The sequence below is a fragment of the Giraffa tippelskirchi genome, chromosome 8 (genome assembly GCF_054371585.1).
Source record: "Giraffa tippelskirchi isolate mGirTip1 chromosome 8, T2T-mGirTip1v1.2.pri, whole genome shotgun sequence".
Lineage (NCBI taxonomy): Eukaryota > Metazoa > Chordata > Mammalia > Artiodactyla > Giraffidae > Giraffa > Giraffa tippelskirchi.
In genome coordinates, this window is record NC_137282.1 from 155,751,664 (window position 1) to 155,773,126 (window position 21,463).

Genomic DNA, 21,463 nt, shown 5'->3' on the forward strand with positions numbered 1-21,463 from the left:
TCACAAGGATTAGGATGTAGTTTAGAAGGTTCCAATTGACACCTTTGTGTAGATGCTGGAACTAACTTTTGTATCATTGCTTTTCAACTTAGGATCAGTGGTGTGTGGTGTATACACAGCAGAGTACACACATGTGGTGTGTACACACAGTATACACACCACTCTGTGTGTGTGTGTGTGTGTGTGTGTGTGTGTGTGTGTGTGTGTGTATACATCAGAGTCACTTAGGGGACTAATAAAAATATAGTAGTTTGGGTCTTACCCCCAAAGTTCCTTAATCAGTATTTTCAGGTGTAGAGCTTGGACATGATGGACATTTTGAGGACACTCCACAGGGACTTTCGGTGCATACCTCTCTCTGAATGAGAGCTGATTATATAGACTCATTGGATCGGTCCTGTGGTATTTCCTGATAAATTCATTGTGGTATCAGTGATCCTTAAAAGCATCTCTAGAGTTGTTGGTCCAGCTCCCAAGGTGAAGTTACTAGAATGTGTAACTTTACCTGTATTTGAAGTGAATCATTTCACCCCTTTTAGTGCTTCTTATGGGTTTAATTGACAAAATAAGTTGTTAAATAGATTATTCCTCTTACTTTATTTGCTGAACATTATCAACGTCAACAATATGGAAAGTACAAAGTGAAGCCTTGGATTCAATGGTAACTTTTTAACTACTTCAGTTTTCCCAGGGTGGTCAGGCCAAAGATAAAATCAGAGAAGCCAAGAGTAAAGTGGTTGAGAGACCCCAGATTGAAATGGCACATAATTGTAACCATTTCTAGTTCCACTGCTGCATACTCACCCAGTTCTTTATACTTCAAATTATATCATTAGCTCCATAATGCTGGTGTTGCTCAGGATGATTCCCAGAATTCTCTTTACCTTTAACTCGACATACTCTGCATGAGCTTGACCTTATATTTTCATGGCTGCCAGTACCCTGACGAGTCTTCAAATCTGAAACTGCATCTCAGGATATTCCCTTGAGCTCTGGACCAGATGTTTGTATTTGAATGTCCCACAGGCATTTAAATTTAGCTTATTTAAAATCTTTTTCTCAACCTTAGCCTGGCTCATAGTTTCACTATTGCTAGAAACTTGCAAATTTCCTGCCTTTCTCTGTCCACTTCTACAGTTTCTGCCCGAGTCAGGTTTTGGTCTTTTGTCCCCTGAATGACTGAGACCTCCCAGGTACTCCCTGTTTTGCTCTCACTCCAGTCTGTAACTGTTGTCCATCTTTCTCCTGATACAGAACTGAAGTGTCTGTCCCTCTCTTAAGATTGTTTAATACACCGGTTACTTTGAGAATAAAATCTAAAACTTCTTAGCAGGATCCTCATGATGTATGACTAATGCCTTGCTAATTTTTTAGTCTCATCTTTTTGTGGCCAGAATTTCTTTCATTTTTAAAACTAGGTACATTTTGTATGTAGTAAAACTTAAAACTGTTTTAGCGTGCAGGTCTGTGAGTTTTGACAGATGTGTACAGTCTTGTAACCATCACCACAATCAATATATAAAACAATTCCATCACCCAGATTCCTCCATATCCCTCTTCAGGCAACCTTTGCCCATCTCCAGCCCCTGGCAACCACTGATTTGTTTTCTTCCTTTATAGTTTGCTGTTTCTAGGATGGTATATACATGGAGTCATGTATTGTAAAGAGTACAGTAGCCTTTTAAGTCCAGTATCTTTCACTTAGTATAATGCATGTGAAATTCATCCCTGTTGTTGTATGTATTGGTAGATCAGTTCTTGTTATCGCTGATTGTATGGAGGAACCAACCACAGTGTCCTTACTCACTCTTCAGTTGAAGGACATCAGGTTATTTCCAGTTTTTTTGGCAACTAGGAATATAGCCGCTAGAAACATTTATGTATAGGTGTTTGCGTAAAGTGACTTTTCACTTAACTTGGGTAAATACTCAGGAATGGGATGGCTGGGTCATTTGTTAAGTGTCTTTTTAACTTTATAAGAAGCCGCCAAACTATTTTGCAGTGTGGCTCTGCTGGCTTCTATTCCCACCAGCAGTGTGTGGGGTCCCGGGGGCTCCCGGGGGCTGTGTCTCCTCAGAAGCCCTTGGTATTGTCAGGATCATTTTGTTTGTTTGTCTTTAATTTGCTGCCATTCTAATAGATACCTAGTGGTTTCTTGTGATTTTAACTTACATTTCCCTAATGACCAGTGATGTTGAAGAATCATTCATTCTCATCTGTCCTTTTTTTTTTTTTTTTTTTTTGAAAACAAACAATAATTCTATCATTTTCATTTTAAATTAATTACTTGTCAACAACTATGGACATGGTTAAGAAAGGATGTAACCGATATACTTAAGAATACTGAATTGACGACCGCAATTGAATGGAGTGCTTCTTAGGGCAATTCTCATTTTAGCCTTCACCCTGATTAAATTTAAGGTCCTTATTTCTCCTCTCTTTCCTGAGCTGGGGGGCCACAAAGTGGGGCACCCAGTTACTCTTCATTCCCACTTTCCTGCCAACTTGGGCTTGGAGAGGCAAGCCCCAGAAAACAGAAAGTAGGTGTTAAACAGAGCGGAATCAATATACAGTGACCCGACAGGAGAGGGATGGGACACACTTTAGGTTAGAAAATGTTACCTAACCAAGCTGGGGTCCACTTGCCCAGCACCCAGCAATGCCAGTCTGCTGACACCGGGTTGTGGTGAAGAACAGTGTTTAGTGAGAGCACCAAGCCAGGAGGATGGGCAGCTTATGCCCCAAGACCCAAACTCCCCAGTGGCTTTCCGGAGAGGTTTTTTATAGGCAACATTAGAGGTGAGGGCTGCAGGGTGTCTGATCAGCCTGTGGGCTGTCTTCAGTTGGTGGTGAAATAACAGGGTGATGCTTTGGGAATCTTAATCATCAGCCTTCTGGTTCCAGCCCATCCAGGGTCAGCACATAGTCACCATCCACCTCCTGGGGTGGGGGGGTCTTAGTTTCCGCAGAACAACTCAAAGATACTCGTCAGCTTGTTACATGTACCCCTTGAGGGAGACTGGGGCTCTGTTTTGTCCCTGAACCAGCAAGCTGTCAGCACTTTTTTGAATGACCGCTTTTCATTTGTTCTGCATTCCCTCACATCCCTGGTTAGTAACTGCTTGCATCTGCTCTTCGGAACTCAGGAAACCCGGAAGGGCTTTCGGACCCGGGAAGGCCTCACAGGGGCCTACCGGGCTTCAGTCTCCCTTTCCCTGATAACGTCTCAATCTGGAGGGGACGAGGGGTAAGAGCAGAAAGGGAATAAAGTTTTGGATAGAGCGGTTGACCATAAACCTGGCGAGAAATTAAAAAATGAATTTCTCTGTCCCTTTCCCCATTTGCCAAGCTTATTAGCTAATTTAATACTCTTCAAGTCCTAGTTTACAGGTACTTTTTTTTGGTGGCACTTTCTCCTTCCTAACATAAGATTGTGCCTTTATCATGCTTCCTTTCCTTTGGGGGCAGACAAATTATAGTACCTATACTGCTGTAATTGTCACTTATTGATTCAAGAATAAGGGACTATTTTATATTTCTGTATTCCAGTGCTTTATTTTTAGCCAGCTCTCATATGAATGAATGAACAAATGGATAGATGAGAAATAGTACCTACCGCCTGTATATTCTTGGTGAAAATCATTGTTTTTTTGGTCTGATTTTGTTTATTTCTGGTAGTCTTTTTGAGTGCAGTTTTAGGTCCAACCCAATGGTTTTGGAAGCGAAGAACAAACAGTTCATTTATGGAACGAAAGCAAGTCGTGTAGCTTATTTTGGCCAAGTAAGGTCTTTCTGGAGATACACTGAACTGTTATCAAGAGATACAAGAATTCCTTCCTAAAATCCTAACGTTGTGAAGATTTAACCAGAAAGAGCAGCTGTCAGTTATCTTTCATTTGCAGTGATATATGCTCATCTGAGAGTTTATTATATTTAATTTAAAATTGAATTGTTTTTAAGCAATGTGCTTATCCAAGATAGGGACAGATAAATAAGTATTTGGATCCAAGATGGCAGTTTTCTTAAGAAAAATTGTCATTGTAGCAGGTTTTTTCATAAAGTGGCAGGAGTTGGGTATGAATTGCTTCTTGGTTTATTTGTAAAATGCATGATTTCTAGGTTGCCTTGGAAAATTAGGAATATGAGTGTGATGATTAGTACTTGTATTTCTTCACTGCCTAAGAAGTGAGGCTTGAAGGAAGCTCCTCTTATTGAATAAAACAGTAAGTTTTGCTTTCTGCCTTGGATTTTCATTTATTTTTCAATTTCATTTAAATGTTTATTTTCGTTTAAAGATAATTTTTTTGTATGTTCAGCAAAGTAAGCTTACTTTATTAGGACAAAATCACCAGTCTAGATTTTTTAATTTAAAAATGAATTTCTGACACATTTTGCAACCAAAAAATTAAGTCCCGTTATCTGCATAAAATCATTTTTTAGGAGACGTATTTAAACGATATATATTTACTTTGCTGCTAAGTTGCTTCAGTCGTGTCCGACTCTGTGCGACCCCACAGACGGCAGCCCACCAGACTCCGCCGTCCCTGGGATTCTCCAGGCAAGAATACTGGAGTGGGTTGCCATCTCCTTCTCCAGTGCATGAAAGGAAGGGAAAAGTGAAAGTGAAGTCGCTCAGTCGTGTCCAACTCTTAGCGACCACATGGACTGTATAGCCTACCAGGCTCCTCTGTCCATGGGATTTTCCAGGCAAGAGTACTGGAGTGGGGTGCCATTGCCTTCTCCTATATTTACTTTATGTTCTTGTTAATTCTTATTGACCGTCAAGATGAATTTCTAATAGACTTTGTCTCATGAATGTACTTTCAGTTCAGGAATTTCATTCAGGTTTTAAATTATGCATACTAATAGAGGCAGTGGAGATAAAGTTAATTATAAATGTGAGAGATAATAAAATTTTTATTTGGAAATTTTTAGAATAATTTATTATGAGTGTGATATTTTTAGCTCTTCAAACAAAATATTGATGCCATTCTGCCAATGTGATTGAGGAGAAATCAGCAAGTAATCTAGTCTCTGTTCTGTTCCTAAATTCTGCTGATAATAAAATGTAGTCTTCAGAACATTCCTTCTTTGCTTCCTGACTTTTCTGGATTATTTCCTGGGGGAGTAGAAAAGAAATCAAAGGCCTTTTTTCCCCATCTATCCTTAAAAGGTGTTTCCTTCTAGTTTCTGTTGGTGATGGCAGTGAAGGAAACACAGATGCAAACTGAAAAAGCCATCAGATGAGCAATATATTTATTAATGTAGTGAATTTAATGAATTGAACAAGAGTGATATATGGTATGTCAGGCACTGTCAGCAACTGAGTGAGTTTAAATAAGAACTTATTTATCTCTGCCTTCTCCCTAGATTCTAGTAGAGAACCTGGCAGCAGAAGCACAGTAAATGCATTGAGTGAACCGAATTGGGTTCTTGTCCTCAAGGAATACAGAATTCAGTATATGGAGGGTACAGTGGTGCAGGGCAGGGAGCAGATATGTGCGACTAACTCTAGATGAAGACATAATATATTAAGTACTTAAAGAATGAGAGACTATATGGGATCACTGAGGAGATGATGATTCTAGCTCCAGGAAACAGATTTATAAAGGAAATAGTATTTGATAGGCCTTAGCAAATGAGTTAGAATTTGAGACACTTTGTTGGGGAAAAATATTGCCGAGTGTCCTAAGTGGGAGGAATGGAGCTGTGGTGTCTTTGGCTGAGGAACATGAGCCAGTGTTGGTGGGGACTCGAGGGCTTACGAGTGGAGCTGGACTCGAGCATTGGAGAGCCTTGATGATAGCTCTGTGGGCAAACGCTCTGTGGGTAGAAGGGGGCCTTCAGTCTTCTTGAATCAGGCGGTGATACGGTATCTGTTTAGAAAAACAGTACCGGGTGGGGAGGGGACAGTGTGGAAAAGAGCCAGGGATGGGAGTGAGACGCTGAGGCTGTTGCCTAGGATTGAATCGCGATAGAGGTTAAAGAAAATAGAAGAAGAGGAGGTAGTTCCCCTTGTTGGGTACCTCTTATGCACCAGCTGCTGTGCTAGGAACCTAGGGTTTACAAGGAAGGGTTGGCCGAGACGGGGTCCCTGCCTTCCAGACGTGTGTAGGTAAGATGAGAAATGAACATGTCAGTACGTTATAACACATGTATGATAATAGCTGTATGAAGAAAGTAGAGAAGTGTGGTGGAGAAAGTGACCAGCTCTGTTGGAAGATGGGGTGGCAATCAGGGAAGCCTCTAGAAAGGGTGCATGTAGTTACGGAAGAGGAAGAAAGCTGAATACAAGTCTCTCTCACTTCCCTGTCCTTCAGCCACCTGCTCACCCTCCTTAGACCGGTTTCCTAGGAATCCCTCCAGAGATCGTCCCTGAGCAGAGTTTTCAAAGACAAATAGCTGCTTTAGAAGCTGATTTAGTTACTTTTGCTAAAATACAGTGAAGTACTTTGGGATTAGAAAGATAGAGATTTGGATATTGGCTCTGCCACTTTAACCGGGGCTTCCCTGGTGGCTCAGAATCTGCCTGCAATGTGGGAGGCCTGGGTTCAATCCCTGGGTCGGGAAGATGCCCTGGAGAAGGGAATGGCTACCCACTCCAGTATTCTGGCCTGGAGAATCTCATGGACGGAGGAACCTGCCCGGCTACAGTTCCTGAGGTTGCAAAGAGTTGGATTCTACTGAGTGACTACATCACTTTCGCTTTTCTGCCACTTACTAGTTCTGTGTCCTTTTTGACAGACTTTTTTTACCCTTTTCTGTAAAATGGAAACAGTGCCAGCCTCATAGGATTGTAAATAGTTCAGGTAAAACAGCTGTTGCCATGCCTGCTGCAAATCCTTGATGCTGCTATTGCCGATGGAGAAAGAGAAACACAAAGGTTTGTGGCAGGAATGTGTCTAGGGTTGATCATGAAGGGACTTCTAATGGATAATCTCTACCTGTTAGGTGTTCGTTTTAATGGGGAATGATAATGATTGGATTTGCATGTTGGGGCGGTTACTCTGATATGGAAAAGAGAGGTCTGAGAGACACAAGAGGACCAGTTGGACCATTATGATTGGCTTAATCTGTGTAGTGGAGTTAGTGAGGAAAATAGACGGATTTGTTAGCTATTTAGGACTTTAAAGAAAAAGAAAAGGCTTGATTAGGAAGTGGGAATAGTAAGGGTAGCTGTTAAAAGCAAAGAATGAAGGGTGGTGACTGGGACAGTCGATTAGATAGATGGTACTGTGATTGAACATAATAAAGACTACTGGAGGGAAGTGGAGCTTTGAAATTGCAGATAATGGGAACAGTGTGAGACATCCAGATGATGAATTAATAGTAGGGCCTTGACTAAAAATAAATGGGATTTAGGAGAGAGAAAAGCTGTCAGCGGATTTTGGAGTCATCAGAATGTAAGTTGTTGAAGCCATGAGGATTGATATCATCACCCAAGTATGTGGTGTAAAAAAGAGGAGGCCCGAGGATGGACATCTAAAACACCGTATTTATAGGAAATGTAGAAGGGTGTTAATAGCTAAGAATTCTAAGGAGGAATGGTCAGAGTCAGAAGGAAGGTCATAGAGAGTCCTGGGTGTTAGAAGCCAAGGAGGTCAGTTAAAAGGAGAACTGAATTGTCTGCTGGTCGGTCACTGCAGAGGTTGTTAATCCTTGTTCTAGCAAATTCCTTAAAGTTGGGGTGGGAGTGAGTGCAGTGTGTTAGAGTTAAGAGTACGGAACAGAGTTAATGGAACCAGAGGGCCGCCTACCTGTGTGGCTATTATGGGAAAAAGTCATTCTCTGTCCCTTCAGAAAAATAGGAAGAAAATTACATCTTGTATAAATTCTATTAATGATTCAACCTGTTTCCTTCCAGTGTTGACATTACACTTTTATTACATAGCTCTACTCTTCCTCAAACAGTTTTATAGCCTATTTTTATTATTGATTTACTTTCTATGTATTTTTTAACTACTTACAGGTGTAAGCCTTTTGCTATAAGATTAAAAGCTCTGGTCATCTTGCTTCTTTTTGCTTTATTTTTTTCCTGCAGTATCATCTATTGTATGTGTATTAAGGCCCATCAGAGCTGTTCTCCTCTTGTTATTTAAGTTGTTTCTCTAACTTTTCACTATTCTAAGTGATTTTTTTGCATGATGTTTATCTTTCTTAGGGAAGATTTCTTGAAGTAGAATCAATGTATCAAAGAGTATGTACACTCTTAGATGCATGATGCAATGGCCAAATTACTCTCTAGAAAAATGAGTTCAGCTTCCGTTTGGGCAGGAGAAGCTTGGTCATACGTGTAAGTTAAGGAGAGGGAGTCACTGGGGAATCCAAGGCAAGTTGAGGAAACAAGCTCCTTTGCTGACGGAGTGGAGTTGAGGGGTTAAATGTAAGTTAGGAATGTGGGCTGGAATATGCAGTTGATTAGAACAGAAATATCTCTGCTTTGGGAAGCCTGTCTTGACAACCTTTGCACCTCCAAACTAGGTTAGACTCCTCTTTTATCTGCTTTCAAAGCACTTCTACTCCCCGTTTATAGCATTTCATCATATTCATAATTGTTTATGTGAGATCTGTCTTCCTTGTTAGAGTGTGAGCTCCACTAGAGCACAGACTTTTGTCTTTTTCACAACTTAATCTCTGTTGTCCCACACATAGTTACTTAGTAAATATACACTGATCAGAGAAGTAAAAATGTTGAACTGTGAGATTTAAAGCCATGAATTTGTTGTGACAGCAATTTACATACATAACATTTTTCACTATGTACTCAGCTTGCTGGGGAGTAAAGTTGAATTGCATGATTGATGCAGAATGGAAAATTACAGTTTAGGAAGTTAGAAGAACAGTTGCAGTAGTTGAGGTTTACTGGTGAAGGAACGTTCAAACGGACAGTTTTAGTTCAGGCTGGGTGAAGGAGAAATGAGATCAGTAAAGAGCCAGTAAAAGTAGACAAAATGGAGACATTTGAGGTTTAAGAAGAGGTGTGGGGGGATATTTGAGGTGGAGTTCCTGGAGCTGCCAGGTAGGATGTACCAGTGAAAGACAGCCTATGTGAAGAGAAGACGAAGGGCTTTTTGGTCAGTTTTTTTCACTAGTGTATCCTCAGTGCAAAATGTCAGGCACAAAACAGGGGCCTGGGTGAAGGTGGTGGGAAGAACAGCTTTTCCTCTGCAGACCCCAGCCCTGTGTCACGTGCAGATTATAGACAGGTGTTGGTGTTTATAAAATGGACAAGGTGAAGCTTGGGTTTTGGATACTTCTTTCCCTACATTTTGAAACCACCAAAGATGCTTGGGAGCTGCATTTTTGATGGTGAGGAGGAAAGTATTACTTAACAAATGCCTAGTGAATGTGGGAAAAGTGCCCTAGAGATATATAACCACCACGTTTCTTAAATTATTCTTGAGTTGGTTATCTATCTTCAGTGTTGTTGAAATCCCAAGTCACCTCTACGCCTACTCCATCACTTATTTTATGCCCAGCTAATGCATGTGGATTTTTTAAAGAACATTTTCTCCCGTTGTAAGGTAATGTATTCCAAGGAATATATATATATATGATAAGATATATATATATATATAAGATATATATATATATATAATGTCATTGCTTGCAGCATGTGGGATCTTAATTCCCTGATCAGGAATCAAACCTACTCCCCTTGCATTGGAAGCTTATTGGAGTCTTAACCAGTGGACCACCAAGGAAGTATCCTGGTAGTGTATTCTTATGCAAAAGAGAAAAATCAGACAAATCCTGTGAAGTAGAAAAAACATAACTATTTTAAACAGCATTTGCAGTCCTACCACTCATACTAAACTACAGTTGATATTTTGGGGTATATTCTGCCTTTTTTCCTTCTATTCAAAGAATGAAAAATTGGTTTAAGATATATGCGAATCGTGTATACCACTACCTATTCTTAATATGAGTTTAATTAAAAATTGAGAGAAAATTCCATTTTAATAATGTCTTGAAGATACCTACAATCGTTCAATATAACATTAAGGTTATATTTGTTGTTCATGTTTGGTCCCTAAATCGTGTCTGACTCTTTGTGGTTCCATGACTGTAGCTCTCCAGGCAAGAATACAGGAGTGGGTTGCCATTTCCTTCTCCAGGGGATCTTCCCTACCCAGGGATGAAACCCAAGTCACCTGCATTAACAGGCTGATTCTTTAGCACAGAGCCACCAGGGAAGCCTATTAAAAGTTGTATAGCTTTGTTGTAATGAATATATTATTACTTAGTCATATTTCAGTTATACAGAATCAGAAAACAGTTTGTAACCAGTCTATTTATGTTTATTTCAGATATGTTGCATGCTTGCTGTTTGCCTACTGCTGAAATCACTTACATAAAAGTATATGTTCCAGAATAGAGAGATGTGATCTGTTAGTCCTGGACCTTCTGATTTTCTGTGGGTGATTTGGCACTTGGATAGGTTTTTCAGGAGGGCCGGTTGAGATGTTTGAAGTGATGACAGAGTAGTAACTGTTTGGGATAGAAGCACAGGCTGGCGAGGAGTTGTCCCTCATCCTAGGGCTGCCCTCTCTGTGATTTAGATGGTGCGGAATCGCAGCAGCTTTCCTCCCCAGCATTTTCACATGTCGAGAAGAGTTAACACAGTGAACACTCACATAACCACCTTAATTTTAGAGTTAGGATTTTGCTCTATTTGTTTTATCCCAGATCTGTCCATCCAGGAATACTTTTTTTTTTTCCTAAATGCATTTCAAGGTCAGAATTTCCAAACCAGTTTTAATTCTCCAGTTTTACACTTGAATCTCTCTTTTCTTACTCTGAAAATCTTGTTTCTAATCCTATTGACATGATTTTATTTGCTTTGTCCTAAAACATAACTATACATTTCTGAATGAACATACCAGTACTATTACTAAAAGAATGTTAATACCATATGGTTTTTTTTACAGTTTCACACCAGTTGACATTTTATTAGTTTCACTTGTTTAAATTTATCTTTCTTTATAGGGATTGCTTTTTTCTTTTTGATTTTTGTTTAAATTAAATAACACTTCTGAACATTTACATTGTTCACAAATTAAAACTGTACAAGAAGGCACTTCACAGAAGGTCCCCTTTATCCTGGTCTTCCCGCATAGGTAACCATTTTCACTGATTCTTGTTTTTTTCTATTATTACCTTTTGAACTGACAAGCAAATATGCCAGAGAAGACTATGAACGGGTCTCACAAGTCACTGGTGACACTAATTGCCGCTAGATAGGGGAAGTGGTTAGGTGGAAATAGGAGTGAAAGGAAGCTTTAAACATTTTTGTCACGTTTGAATTTTGTTTTTTTATTATGATGTGATCTGTTTGCGTGTTGTTTTTTTTTTTTAAGGCGGGGCATTAGTGTATCTTAGAAAATTACTTTATAGTAATACCTGTAGTCTCCTCTTTAAAGATATTCTCTGTTGTGAGCAGTGATGGAATTAATTACTAACCTCTTTTGGACCTTCCCTTCCCTCTTTCCTAGAATCTTTTTATTGAGTTTTTCGGATAACCAGCCTTTAGGTTTCTTTGCTGGGGGGCAGAGGGGTGGTGGGGATGGGAATCTTTCCAGTCTTTCTCTTTATTGATTGAAGTATAGTTGCTTTACAGTGTTGTATTAGTGATTGAGTATTGTTATAGGTTATACTCCATTTAAAGTTATTATGAAATATTGGCTTTATTTCCTATGCTATACAATATGTCCATGTAGCTTATTTAGTGTATACATAGTAGTTTATACCTCTTAATCCTCTACCCTTATCTTGTTTTCTGTATCTGTGAGTCTGTTTATGTTTTGTTATATTCATTCCTTTTATTTTTTAGATTCCATATATAAGTGATAACATATAGTATTTGTTTCTCTTTGTCTGACTTATTTCGCTGAGCGTAATACTCTCCAAGTCCTCCATGTTGTTGCAAATGGCAGAATTCTTGACTGCATAGCACTCGGTGTGTGTGTGTGAGATCACATCTTCTTTATCTATTTATGTGACACTTAAGTTGCTTCCATATCTTGCTGTTGGAAATAATGCTGCTGTGAACATTGGGCTGCATGTATCTTTTCGAATTAGTGTTTTCATTGTCTTCAGGAGTGGAATTGCTGGATCATATGGTAGTCTGTTTTCAGAACTATTTTTTAGTTGACTGCATCAATTTATATTCCCATGAACAGTGTACAAAGGTTCCCTTTGCTCCAAATCTTTGCCAGTATTTGTTATTTGTGGTCTTTTTGATGATGCCTGTTCTGACAGGTGTGATGTGATAGCTCACTCTGGTTTTGATTGCTTTTCCCTGATGACTAACAGTGTGAAGAACCAGCTTTTGGTTTTTTTTATTTTCTCAGGTTTCCTGTTTTCAATTTCATTGATTTCTGCTCTGATTTTTATTATTTCTTCTCTTCCTAGGTTTATATTTTTCTTAATTACTGATTTCCTAAGATAGAAGCATAAAATATTGATTTTAGATTATTATAATGTTCAGTACTATAAATTTTCCTCTAAGTACCTTTTTTAAGCTGCATCCCACAAATTTTGACAAGTTATGTTTTCATTTATATTTAGTCTAAGATATTTTAAAATTTCTTTTGATAAATCTTCTTTGTGACCTTTTTGTTATTTAGAAGTGTGATGCTTAATCACTAAATAATTTGAGATTTTTCAGCTTTTGATTTCTTGTTCAACTTTATTATTGGTTTCAGAGTGTCCCTTGTATTATTTCAGTTTTTAAAATGTGAATCTGATCTTTCCTGGTGAATGTTTTTGTGAACTTGAAAAGAATGTGTATTGATGTTTTTAGATGTGGATGCCAGTGAAACCCGGTTGATGGATGGTGTTCTCTGCATCCTTACTAGTTTTCCTCCTGTTCTGTCTGCCAGTACAGATGTCTCCAGTTATAATAGTGGATTTGACTATTTTTCTATGTAATTCTATCAGTTTTTGCCTCACATCTTTTGACATTTTGTTATTAGGTGCATCAGCATTAAGAATTGTTATGCCTTTTTCAAGAATTGACACTTCACATAATGCTTCTCTTTATCCCTGATAATTTTCCTTGTTCTGAAATCTGCTTGGTTTGAAACTAATATAGCTAGTCCAGCTTTCTTTTGATTAGTATTAGCATAGTGTACCTCTCTCCATCCCTTCATGCTAATCTATCTGTGTCTTTATAATATAAAGTAGGTTTCTTGTAGACAGCATTTGTGGGTCTTATTCTCTTATTCAGTCTGTCAGTTTCTTTTGATTGTTGTATTTAGACCTTTCACATTGAAAATGACTCTTGTTAGAGTTGGGGTGATATCAGCCTTGATTTTAACTCTCTTATCCATTGCATTTGTTCCCTGTTGCTTTTAAAAAATCTTTTCCCCACTTCAGTGTTCATTGAGCATTTTAAAAAATGATTGCATTTTCTCTTCTATCTTGAGATAGCATTTATAGTTCTTTTAAAAATTTTATTGGTAGAGTTGCAGTAGACATTTTCAACTATTATTAAGTCCATTTTCAAGTAACACTTCACCACTTTACAGGTGATGCAGATGCTTTCTGACAGATTATAACCAATTGTTCCTTCTCAGCAGTACCAGCTACGTCACCGCTGCTTTTCCGCTTGCTTCTGAACATCCTTGAAATAATGATACTGTACACAAAAGCACAACCACTTGTAGAGGATGCACGCACGTGACCGTGTACGCCAGATGCATGAACTAACTTACGTGATTGGACATGTGAACGCACATTTGCATCTGTGAAAGTTCGCAACTTGAAGATTCATATGTAGGGGACTTACTGCACATACTACCACAATAAGCTTCTTGTCCATCAGATCTCACTCTCTCACTGCTATTGAGTTTGAGCTTGTTTTTGTATGCCATGCAACTCCTCGGACAGCTACTCCTGGTTGTGAGCCACAGCCCTCCACATCTGGTGTTGCAAATCTCCCCTGTCCAATAACTCCTTCCACCACTTCGCAACTCACAAGCTGCAGTTCTATTTCACCGACTTCCCCAAGTAACCTTTAGGTCTTTCTCAGTGTAAGGTGCCATATTTATTATAGTATTTATGTATTTCTTGACAATTCAGCATGTGTAAAACCATCTTTATTGAATTTTGGTGGTTTTTTATTGGATTTTTACCTTTTTAAAAAGAGATATGATGATGTTTTTGAATGTTGTACTCTTAAACCCATTTTCTCCTTAAGCTCTGTGGTTTTTATTGCATGATGTTGTATACTGCAATGATTTTAAGGAACTCAGACATCATGATAATAGCAGAACTGACTGTAATTGCTCTATCCCATATCTGCCCATTCCTCTGTCCACCCAGCCATCCATCTTATCTTTGAATGCATTTTGAAGTAAGCAGACTTAACTCCTAATGATTATGGCATGCATAGCGTTAACTAGAGTTTGATACTTGCTTACTGCTCTTTTTAAACTTATCATAGAAGTTACGTGTTGTGAAGTCTGAAGTGTACCATTTGATGAGTAGAAGTGTTTCCTCCTCGTCTTTCCCGGTTAGGCCCTGTCCTCACTGTCTCAGAAGTGCGATTGTTTTCATTTTGCCTGTTCCAGAACTTCATATACAGGCGTACTTTGGAGAAACTGCAGGTTCAGTTTCAGACCACCACAGTAAAGCAAATATCACAATAAAGCAAGTCACATGAATTTTTTGGTTTCCCAGTGCAAATGAGTTATGTTAACATTATACTATAATCTGTTCATTGTGCAGTAGCATTATGTCAACAAAAAAGTATATCCCTTGATTTAAAAGTACTTAATTGCTAAAAATGCTAATAACAATGGAAATGGTTGAAATATTACAAGAATTCCAAAGCGTGATAGAGATGCAAAGTGAGCAGATGCTGCTCGAAAATCTGTGCTGACTGACTTTGTGGACGCAGGGTTGCCACAGACCTTCATTTGGCTTTTTTAAAGCTGTATCTGTGAAGCTGAGTAAAATGAGGTATGTCTGTAAAAGGAGTCACACAGCATAGACTCTTTTGTAAGACTTCTTTGATTCAGGATTACATTTCTTAGGTCATCCATGTTGTGTATATCAGTAATTCATTTTCCATTTTATTTCTGAGTAGAGCATACCACAGTTTGTGAATCCTTTCACTTGTTGATAGACACGTAGGCTGTTTCAGTGTCTTCTCTTTTGTGAAGAAAGTTCTTAGGAACATAGTTATGCAAGTTTCTAGGTGCACACGTTGCCTTCATTTCTCTTCTGAGTGGAACTGCAGGGTCTTGGGGTAAGCCTGCACTCAGACTGACGAGAAACGGCCAGCCATGTTCCAAAGGAGCTGTACCATTTTACATCCCCACCAACAGTGTGTGAAAGTTCTTATTGTACCAAATTCTTGGCAGTGCTGGTGTGGTCAGTCTGAAATTTTAACCATTCTCCTGGATGTATAGTGGTAGCTCAGTGTGGTTTTAATTTCCCTTTTGTAATGACTAATAGTGTGTAGCAGTTTCATGTGCTTCTTGTTTATTTGCAGTTTTCTATATTTTGTGAAGTGTCTATTCAGATCTTTTGTTCCTTTATAAAAATTGGATTGTCTTATGTCTTTGGGACAGAGTTTAATTTTGCTGATGTCTGACTTACGAGTTTGTTATTTTATGGTTCTTGCTTTCTGTGTCCTAATAGGTATTTGCTTTATCCCCATGTAAGTAAGATACCTTTACGTGTTTTCTTTTAGAAGCTTTATACATTTAATCTTTGTGTTTAGGACTGTGATCCATTTTCAGTTGAGTTTTATATATCATGTGAGGTAAAGATTAATGTTTACTTTTCCAAATGGATATCAGTTCTATCACTATTGATAGAAAAACCTTCCTTACTCTTTTGGACTGTTTTGGCACCCTTGTAAAAATGTTGCTGCTGCTGCTGCTGCTAAGTCGCTTCAGTCATGTCCGACTCTGTGCGACCCCATAGATGGCAGCCCACCAGGCTCCGCCGTCCCTGGGATTCTCCAGGCAAGAATACTGGAGTGGGTTGCCATTTCCTTCTCCAGTGCATAAAAGGATAAAGTGAAAGTGAAGTCGCTCAGTCTGTCCGACTCTTAGCGACCCCATGGACTGTAGCCTACTAGGCTCCTCCGTCCATGGGATTTTCCAGGCAAGAGTACTGGAGTGGGGTGCCATTGCCTTCTCCGGTAAAAATGTTAAGTGATTGTATAAGTGTGGTACTCTTTTGGGTCTCTTTCTGAATCCATTGCGTTGATTTGTTTGTTGATCGTTAATGCCAGTACCACACTGTCCTGATTACTCAGGTTTATGCTAGGTGAATCTTGAGGTCAAGTGATGTAAGTCCTACATCTGTATTCTTTCTCATACTTTCTTTTGGATATTTTAGATCCTGTTTATTTCTGTATAAACGTTAAAATCAGCCTGTCAGTTTTATAGAAACCTCCCAGCATGCGTATAATTTGGATTGCATTGACTCCTAGAGATCACTTTGGAGAGAATTGTAGCCTTAGTAATACTGAGTCTTCTAGGCCATAAATGTGATGTATCTCTCCATTTATTTACATCTTCTTTAATTTCCCCATCGTTGTTTTGTAATTTTCAGCTGAGAAATTCTACATGTCTTTTGTTCAGTTCTTAAGTGTTTTATGCTTTCTGGTGCTATTGTAGGTATAATTGTTTTTGAAATTTTATTTTCCTAGTGTTTGCTGCCAGTATATACAAATACAATAGATATTTTTATATAGTAATTCTGTATCGTGCAACTGTATTAAATTCACTTATTAATTTTACTGATTATTTTGTGTTTATCTTTTGTTAAAGTAATGTTATTTACAAATAAAGTCAGATTTATTTCTTCTCCTTTTTCTTGAATAGGATGTTTTCATTAGATGAGTATATTTATCTGTCTACATTTAGCTTTTAGCAATAAGCTATGCTGAACTCTAAAAATGTCATACCATTAATTTATGCAATTTTTTTAGTCAAACTAACCATTCATTTATTCATTCATTTGAAAATGAGCATTGAGCACCTCCTGTGTGTTAGGCCTCCACTCTGCACAGAGAATAAAACGCTAATAGTCATAGAAACACAGTCCTTGTTATAAATTTGGCACACCTCTGAGTTGTTCCTTGTATGTGAAAGCCAATGAGGTAGGTTTCGTTATTATCAACATAATGTTCAGATGAATATCTTGGCCAGTAAGTTCTCTTTACTCTTGACTAGGGATCATGTGTCTTTATATGTCAGGTAATTTTGAATTGCATGTTGTAACTGGATTATAATTTTTTTAATTAACAATATTTTTTCAGTAAGTTTAATGACATTTCATAATTTCCTTTGCTAATTGTCATTTCTTTGCCTCATGCATTTCCTTCTGGTTTCACTGGACTTCCTACTGAAGTCTACTCTCAAATAGTTCTTTCGTGAGCATTTGTGGATAGTAGAGTATTAGCTTTATTATGCCATAAAATACCTTATTTTGCCCTCATTCTTGGATGCTTTACCTGGGATTAAGTTCTGGGTTGACAGTTCTTTACCCTCAATACTTTGTGCCATTGTTTACTATCATCAGCTGTTGCTGGAGAGAAGTCAGCTGTCATTTTAACCGTCATTCCTTCTGACATGATCTGCCTTTCTCTTTGGAAGCTTTTAGGATTTTGTTTGTATTGATAGTCTATAGTGTATTTGTGTGTGCATCTATTTTTATCTTTCTTAGTGTGTGTGATGTGCACTTTCAACTTAACCAAAATATTTTTTAGTTGTGGGAAGTCACTAGCTAAACTATCTCAGTAAATATTGGTGTTCCACTGTACTTTTTAATAATGGTGATTCCATTTTTTTCTTTAACATAATCCTAAATGTATGTATTTTTAAAATGCTTTTTTAAAAAAATCGTACTCTCCATTGATTGATGTCTTCTAGAATGAATTCATGTTCCAGTTGTGTATTTCGTTGGTCTTATATACCTTTTGGGGGGGCTTCCTGGGTAGCTCAGCTGGTTAAGAACCTGCCTGCAATGCAGGGGACTCAGTTCAGTTCCTCGGTTGGGAAGTTCCCCTGGAGAAGGATAGGCTACCTACTCCAGTGTTCTTGGGCTTCCCTGGTGGCTCAGACGGTAAAGAATCTGCCTGCACAAGAATGTACAATGGAGAAAAGACAATCTCTTTAACAAGTCGTGCTGGGAAAATTGGTCAACCACTTGTAAAAGAATGAAACTAGAATACGTTCTCACACCATACACAAAAATAAACTCAAAATGGATTAAAGATCTAAATGTAAGACCAGAAACTATAAAACTCCTGGAGGAAAACATAGGCAAAACACTCTCTGACATAAATCACAGCAAGATCCGCTATGGCCCACCTCCCAGAGTAATGGAAATAAAAGCAAAAATAAACAAATGGGACTTAATTAAACTTAAAAACTTTTGCACAACGAAGGAAACTATAAGTAAGGTGAAAAGACAGCCTTCAGAATGGGAGAAAATAATAGCAAATGAAGCAACTGCCAAAAATCTCAAAAATATACAGGCAGCTCATGCAGCTAAATTCCAGAAAAATAAACGACCCAATCAAAAAATGGGCCAAAGAACTAAACAGGCATTTCTCCGAAGAAGACATACAGACGGCTAACAAACACATGAAAAGATGCTCAACATCACTCATTATCAGAGAAATGCAAATCAAAACCACAATGAAGTGCCATCTCAGGCCGGTCAGAATGGCTGCTATCAAAAAGTCTACAAACAGTAGATGCTGGAGAGGGTGCAGAGAAAAGGGAACCCTCTTACGCTGTTGGTGGGAATGCACACTTAAGAGAGCCCAAGAAAAACATCTGTTTCTGCTTCATTGACTACGCCGAAGCCTTTGACTGTGTGGATCACAATAAACTCTGGAAAATCCTGAAAGAGATGGGAATACCAGACCACCTGACCTGCCTCTTGAGAAATGTGTATGCAGGTCAGGAAGCAACAGTTAGAACTGGACATGGAACAACAGACTGGTTCCAAGCAGGAAAAGAAGTATGTCAAGGCTGTATATTGTCACCCTGCTTATTTAACTTATATGCAGAGTACATCATGAGAAACGCTGGGCTGGAGGAAACACAAGCTGGAATCAAGATTGCCAGGAGAAATATCAATAACCTCAGATATGCAGATGACACCACCCTTATGGCAGAAAGTGAAGAAGAACTAAAGAGCCTCTTGATGAAAGTGAAAGAGCAGAGTGAAAAAGTTGGCTGAATGCTCAACATTCAGAAAACTAGGATCATGGCATCCAGTCCCATCACTTCATGGCAGATAGATGGGGAAACAGTGGAAACAGTGGCTGACTTTATTTTTCTGGGCTCAAAAATCACTGCTGATTGACTGCAGCCATGAAATGAAAAGACGCTTACTCCTTGGAATAAAAGTGATGACCAACCTAGACAGCATATTAAAAAGCAGAGACATTACTTTGCCAACAAAGGTCCGTCTAGTCAAGGCTATGATTTTTCCAGTGGTCATGTATGGATGTGAAAGGTGGACTATAAAGAAAGCTGAGCACCGAAGAATTGATACTTTTGAACTGTGGTGTTGGAGAAGACTCTTGAGAGTCTCTTGGACTGCAAGGAGATCCAACCAGTCCATCCTAAAGGAGATCAGTCCTGGGTGTTCATTGGAAGGACTGATGTTGAAGCTGAAACTCCAATACTTAGGCCACCTGATGCGAAGAGCTGACTCATTGGCAAAGACCCTGATGCTGGGAAAGATTGAGGGCAGGAGAAGGGGACGACAGAGGATGAGATGGCTGGATGGCATCATCAACTCGATGGACATGGGTTTGGGTGGACTCAGGGAGTTGGTGATGGACAGGGAGGCCTGGCGTGCTGCAGTTCATGGGGTCACAAAAGAGTCGGACACGACTGAGCAACTGAACTGAACTGAATATTTATACTTGTTATCTAGTTCTCTTATTAAACTAAAACCTTTAAAACAGTGTTTAACAGTTGTAGGCATCTCTGTGCCTGGTTTTATTGGAAATGACTTCAGTGTTTCACTGTTGAATACTTTGCTTGTTGTATTAGATTTGGCATAAAGTGTGTCTTATTTAGGTTCTTCCCTTTTATTTTTATTGAGTTTTTGTTAGGGGTGGTAGCTAAATTTATCAAATACCATTTTAAATCTTGATACAATCACAATTAGCAATTTAACTAACTGTTAACTAATGGATTCAGTTTGCTTTTTTAGTTTTTCTTTTTTGCATCAATACTTGTAAATGAATTTCTTTATACTTTTTATAAAAGTATACTTCTTATACTTTTATGTACTTTATACTTAAAAAAATTTACATTATACTTTGAACTACCTTTATCAGATTTTATTAATATTTTTAAAGTTTTTAAAATGAATTGCATACTTTAATGATTACCTTTTGCTCTAGTATTTCTTTTGTAGAGATAATTTTGTTCTCATGTTTTATAAATTAATAATTAAGACTTTCATGTTTAAGTCCATATTGTCAATTTGCCTAAATATTTTTGGAAAACCAATACATAGTTACCCTATAGCACACACTTTTTAGGATATTTAGGTATTGCAGATGCTTTTATCTGAATCGAATATTTTTTTCAGATATGTCTCCATGACTTTGTTTAGGGAAGGGGAGGAACTAGATTTTTACTCTGTCCTTTTAAAAACCACATGCCCCTCTGTACTTTTTGTTAGAATTGTTAATTCCAAATATTTATGTGTAGATAAGTTGGAAAGATTTTTATAATTGTAAGAATACATAAGTAATTCTTTGGGTATGTTTATGAATGATTGCTATAGGAATTTACTGTGAGTCTGGGTTTTGTTGTTGCTTAATATTGCCCTTGTTGCTTTTTCATGAATTCTAAGAACTTTTTTGTAGTTACCCTATGCATTTCGTCTTGGGCTTATTAATTCTGGTAATGTTTGAGAGTGTTTTGTAACTTATACATATGTATAACTATAATCACCAGCTTTTCTTTCTTCCTTTTTTATTTTTTTAAACAGTTACATGGGAATTGGTCTTTCTGCTCAAGGTGTGAACATGAATAGACTACCAGGTACACTTGTAATTGAATTATAGTACAGTCTTATGGCTAACTCTGGCTAAAAATGCCAAGTGATAACTTGAGATAGTTAAGTACATTAGTCTTCTATATTTTGAATCACTTTATGAGTACAGAGTTGAAGCTAAATGATTTTAATAAATTCTGTGCTGTTTTGCAAACTATGCTTGTTCTGTTTTGCTTGTTTTTGTTTTGTTTGTTGTTATTTTGAACTTCTAGTACATAGTGATGTCAACTACTTTAAATGTTTTAACGTGGTTGGTTCTGTCTCCTACCCAACACATACCTGACTTTTACCCCATTTTCACTTGTTTAATACTCTGGGTATCTAGGCTGATATTAAAAGTAAGCTAAGGAGAAAAAAAGCAAAGTAAGCTAAGGAAGGTGTGAAACACAATGGCAGACTGTTT

At 38.1% G+C, this 21,463-nt stretch overlaps 1 protein-coding gene across 3 annotated transcripts in view; it reads left to right on the forward strand.

Annotated features, from left to right (window-relative positions):
* Positions 1-21,463, forward strand: part of RANBP9 (RAN binding protein 9) — a 71,404-nt gene that overhangs the window by 14,946 nt on the left and 34,995 nt on the right. For all 3 annotated transcript variants that reach the window (XM_081522214.1, XM_081522213.1, XM_081522212.1), the window contains one exon: positions 20,995-21,047. In XM_081522214.1, coding sequence (XP_081378340.1) covers positions 20,995-21,047 — 53 coding nt within the window. The remainder of the gene's footprint in view (positions 1-20,994; positions 21,048-21,463) is intronic.